General features: G+C 32.0%; 1 protein-coding gene across 1 annotated transcript; it reads left to right on the forward strand.

Moving 5' to 3' along the window:
* Positions 1-1346: 1346 nt before the first annotated feature.
* On the forward strand, positions 1347-5398 carry LOC105972078 (mannan endo-1,4-beta-mannosidase 2). Its single transcript, XM_012997010.2, has 5 exons — positions 1347-2191; positions 2855-3052; positions 3888-4010; positions 4130-4341; positions 4779-5398. Exons 1-5 carry the CDS (start codon positions 1820-1822, stop codon positions 5182-5184), a joined length of 1311 nt encoding a protein of 436 aa, XP_012852464.1. The 5' UTR covers positions 1347-1819; the 3' UTR covers positions 5185-5398.
* Positions 5399-5806: the final 408 nt, after the last annotated feature.

Here is a 5806-nt window from a genome sequence, read left to right on the forward strand (position 1 = left end):
AAAATAATATTTTGTAATTATGGCATCAACTTTTGTAGCGAGTTTAGTATGAATCTTATCAATCGAATGTTTAAACTAACAAAGAGTTAATATTGGAGCTACCAAAAATTGGGAGAAGATTAAGACCTCGGATAATTAAAATGATTATATTAAATTATTAATTATATCATAATCATACCTAATTTGGTTGAACTGCACATGGGCAGAAGACTAATCAAATCAAATATCTATTTTACATTTGGCACCAAATTGTATGCTGAAAGACTCAAAAAGTCATCATGGCAGGGGCATCTTTTCTTTGTTGAAATCAACAAGTTTAGTATATTCATTTCAATATTGTCAGAAATGAAAAGAAAACAAGAAAAAGAAGAATGAATTTTTTAAATCAAAATATAAAGGCTAAATTTCGACCAAGTCCCTGAAGTAAGATTAAATTATAAAAAAAAAAAACTCGTCATGTTCGGATTATTACATCCACCCCCAAATATGAATCTTCTTACACGTCCATTATTGCAGTATCAAATTTAATGGAATTGTCTAGATTGTATGTTGAATATTCTTTAGTTTGTACCTGTTTTATCCCATTTGAACTCCACATTTTGAAACAAGACGACCATATGATGCGCCTCTTGACTTGCAAATTTCAGATTGCGATAAATCAGAAACTTCATTTTTGCACAAAACGAGTATGAATCTAGAAGATTCCGTTGAATTTGACAATATAAAGACAAACGTGTAAGAAGATTCATAGAATTGAGAGATATGGTTGTAATTATCCAAACATAATTAGTTTTTTTCGTAATTTGACCTTAAATGAGATTGCCGACGTAATTTACCTAAATATAAAATAATTAGAAATGTAGTGTGACAAAGATACAAGAAGCCCTTTACCAGAAATGGGCCATGACTGAAATAATAATAATAATAATAATAATAATAATAATAATAATAATAATAATAATAATAATAATAATAATAATAATAATAATAATCACAATAATAATAATAATTAATTAATTAATTATGAATTATTAAATTTTCAAGAAAGTCTGAAAATTATGAGCTCAGATCTAAATCTGGCAAAAGCATTTGATACCAACATTCCACCTTCATCTCTTACATTAAAACTCTCTCCTTAAATTTTCTTTCTTTCTTCTTCCACCATTGGGTAATAATATACAATTAATTAAAGATTTAGGGTGGTGGTAGTGGTGCTGCTTTTTCCTTAATTTCATCCTTAATTTCTTCTACATACTCTTTCATTTACACCTGCCCTATTGTATGCTGGTTCATTCATATTATTACCTTTATACTATAATAAAGCCTTCCATTATTACAGGACAGACACAGAAAAAAACACACACACACACACACACAAACACACAGTCCACAGTGTCTTTACCTCCTCTCCTTTTCCCTTTTGTTCTTCACTAATGTTGATGCAGTTTTCTGTTATGTGTAACTGAAATTTGGACATGGGGCGCTGTCTTCATAACTAATTCTTGAAAAAAAATACCCTTTTTTGCAGAGATCTGGGGTTGTCCTTGTCTGAATAGATCCCAAAAAAAAAAAAAAACCCCAATAAAAACCCAATTAGGGGTTCTCAATTTTCCATCCCTTTTTTATATTTAGGGCTCCAAAAAAAAAATTCAATCTTGATTATACCCTTGTATTGTTTCTTGATTTTACAGAGTAAAAAAGATCCAATTTTTATTGGTGGGTTTTACTTAAAAATCAATCACTTTACAGAAAACAAGAAAAAGATCCAATTTTTATTGGTGGGTTTTGCTTAAAATCAATCAATCAAATCCAATCATTGATGGTTAAGAGCAGAATGTTTGGAGGGAATGGGGTTTTCTACCCCATTGTAGGATTTGCTTCATGTGTGGCTTTTATATACTTGTCTTTTGGTGACTTGTGGATCAATATCAATGGTGATACAAAGCTTAGCTTTGTTGAGAGGAATGGGACTCAGTTTATAGTTGATGGCAAACCTTTCTATTTTAATGGATGGAATTCTTACTGGATGATGGACCATTCCGTCGATGAATCGAAGAAACATAGGATCAGACAGATACTTCAGACTGGTGCTAGGATGGGTCTTACTGTCTGCAGAACTTGGGCTTTTAATGATGGTGATTACAATGCTCTCCAAATTTCTCCGGGTCGATTCGACGAGCGGGTTTTCAGGGTAAGAGAAGTTTCGGGTTTTTTTTTGTTACAAGAGAGTGTTTGTAAGAGAAGTTTTTTTTTTTTTACTATGATTGGTTTCTTGATGTAGTTTGATTTTAGATGAGGGAGTGTTTCAGAGTACGAGAAGTTTCGTTTTTTTTTTTTTTTGCTGTGATTGGGTTTTGATGTAGTTTGATTCGATGGTAGTGTAAGTTCTTGATATCGTGAGAGCGTATTTCTTGATTCTAATTTTTTTTGACCAATTAGAAGAAAATGTAGGTTTAGTTGAAGTATAGAAAGAAATACGTAATCTGCAATTTGTCGATCATTATGTAGAAGTTCTTGATATCGTGAGAGTGTATTTCTTGATTCTAATTTTTTTGACCAATTAGAAGAAAATTTAGGTTTAGTTGAAGTATATAAAGAAATACATAATCTGCAATTTTGTCGATCATTATGTCGAAGTTCTTGATATCACGCGGGTGCGTTTCTTGATTCTTATCTTGAAGTTCTTGATATAATGAGAGTGTGTTTCTTCATTCGTTTTTCTCTAATTTTTTGCAATACACTTCTTGTTGACAACTTTTCTTACATCGTACATCATTGTCATTTGTCACATTTGCCTCTTTTTTTTCTTTTTTTTGGATAACCCGATTAAAAATTATTACATGTGCAATTGTAGGCGTTGGATCATGTTATTGCAGAAGCAAGAAGATACGGAGTAAGGCTAGTACTATGTTTGGTCAATAACTTACACGCGTATGGTGGAAAGACTCAATATGTAAAGTGGGCTTGGGAAGAAGGTGTCGGTTTAAGTTCTTCCAACGATTCGTTCTTTTACGACCCCTCAATTCGGCGATATTTCAAGAACTACGTTAAGGTAAAAAAAAAAAATTAAATCTCGTAAAATTTTATCCACTATCTTTTGTGACGAAATTTTGATCGAAACTATGATTTTCTCTGCTATGTTGTTGTCAAACCGGCATAAATTGATTGCATCATATGTATATTTATGAGGAGTTTTGGATTTTCTCTCTAAATTTAGAAAAAATAAGGTGGTGTGAATTCTTACATCATGCAGCCTGCAATTTTTGAATTTTGTTTATGGTTCTATCCATATCAGCCTTCGTTGTATTAACAATTTCTATTTGAAGCAAATTTGCTCGATAAATGTTACGAGCCATAATAAATCATGTTGTCAAAAAGGAAAAAAAAAAAGAGAGGCATAATATATCAAGGCTAATCAATTCTACCAAACGAGGCCTTGCTGACTATTCTTAGTCAAAACTGTCCAAAGTTCGTAAAAAAATATTGACATTTCGATTTATGTCACACCTCGGACTGCAAAATTTAGAATTATACGTAATACCAATTTTTTTTACCGAGATCGATCAATCAGTCAACACTATGACATTATAACGATCGTATCTTTTTGTTCGATTTTATTACTTGTTGCAGCTCATATAGAAGAGTATTAATTGATACATTTATCGGTAAAATATCGTTTTACTTCAAAAAAACAGGTCATGTGATTTTCTTAAGTTATTCTCGATAGATACATCACGAATAAAATCAATAGCCCCCCGTTTTTTTTTTTTTTTTTATTAAATATTTGCATGCAGCAGCGTAATTCATCGTAAATACATTTATTAAGTCGTGTGAATTTTTCAATCATTTGATTAATTAATAGTTTTTTCTAATTTTCAATTGTGCAGACTGTTCTAACGAGGAGGAATACATTAACTGGAGTCGAATACAGGGACGATCCAACTATATTTGCTTGGGAGTTAATCAACGAACCCCGTTGTATAACTGATAAATCTGGCGACACACTTCAGGTATATTCCAAATTTTTTTTTTATTCTACTATAAAAAATTAATTAATCTGCGTTTCTTTAACTCGAGAAATAGCGAATATACCATTGTGAATAACTAACTGTATGTAATATAACTGCAGGATTGGATCGAAGAAATGTCGACTTTTGTGAAATCAATTGACAGAAACCATTTGCTAACGGTTGGCCTTGAAGGATTTTACGGGCCTAAAAGCCCTAAAAGATTAACCGTAAATCCCGAGTTTTGGGCAGCTGATATCGGTACCGATTTCATTCGCAATTCCAAGATCTCAACCGTTGATTTTGCATCCGTGCATATTTACCCCGATCATTGGTGAGCTTTTTTACATTTTCACTGATTTTTTTTGATTCACTTATTATAGGGTTTATTGCATTAAGCACCCCTATATTTGCTCTAATTGCTAAAATGCGCCATATTATAAATATTAGCAAAACCCCCCTATAATGCATTTTTTTAGCAAACTACCCCTTAAAAATTCTTCATTTAGGGGGGTATGGTGCTAAAAAGATGCATTTTAGGAGGGTTTTTGCTAATATTTATTATAGGGGACTTTTTTTTAGCAATTCAATATAACACCGACGTAACTAAATGCAATAAATTCCACTTATTATATGCAATCTCCCTTTTGTTAGCATACATGATTTATCGAAAATTATTCACTATTTTACAAACCTTGCATAAGAAATATATCTAAATAAAATAAGACGATAAATCGTATTCTTTTTTTTTTTTAATATTTTTTTTTGCAGGACGCATAATCCGGACTTCGAATACAAACTAAAATTCGTAACAAAGTGGATGCTATCACACATCGAAGACGGTGACAAAGAACTGAAAAAGCCGATAATGTTCACCGAATTCGGATTATCGACAGAGAACATAGATTTCACGCCTTCTCAAAGAGAGAGATTCTACAAAGTTATTCTCGATATTATTTATAAATCCGCAGTAAGAAATAAATCGGGCGCCGGTTCTTTAGTGTGGCAGTTTCTTGTCGAAGGTATGGAAGAATTTAACGACGACTTTGGGATTGTTCCTTATGATAATCCGTCGACCGATAAACTCTTCACCGAACAATCTTGTAAGCTTGCGAGAATTCAAGGCGCTCTTCCTACGCAAATGGATTACTTGAAAAAATTATGCAGACAAAGATGATTATTATTATTATTTATTATGATAAAGAAAATCATATTATATTTTTATATATATACAATATATATTCTATTAGGGGTATTTGTATTTGCATCTTTTGTTTGTTTTGATTTTTTTTCTTTTTGTCTAGAGTGGGAGAGAACTTCGATTGGTCGTTACACGTATAGTTGTATAATTTCGTTCGTAATGAAAACATATACGAAGACCTTTTTTTGTTGAGAGGAATAACGAGAGAAGTTCAATTCGGAGTGCTCGTTTTTCGTTTCTCGCTATATATATATTTGTATTGTGAAGTTATAACTACCGACTCGCCACGCACCTGCATGTACGTGTGTCACTAGTAGAAAAATGGCTTTTTACTACGATCATTAATCGTAGCAAAAGGTATCAAATTCGTACTAAAAAGGCTTTTGCTACGCATTTGCTACGAATTTGCCCCGTAGCATATACGGGCGTGACAAAAGCTTTGCTACGGTTAATGGCCGTACCAAATATTTTTTTGCTACGGTAAATCCTAGTATTTACTATGACTTCAAAATTGTTCCGTAGTAAAAAATACCTTTTATTACGGTTTTTTACCGTAGCAAAAAATTTCATAGTAATAAGCAAATTTTCTACTAGTGTG

This window comes from Erythranthe guttata, chromosome 13, assembly GCF_056151865.1.
Source record: "Erythranthe guttata isolate IM_541 chromosome 13, IM_541, whole genome shotgun sequence".
Taxonomy (NCBI): domain Eukaryota; kingdom Viridiplantae; phylum Streptophyta; class Magnoliopsida; order Lamiales; family Phrymaceae; genus Erythranthe; species Erythranthe guttata.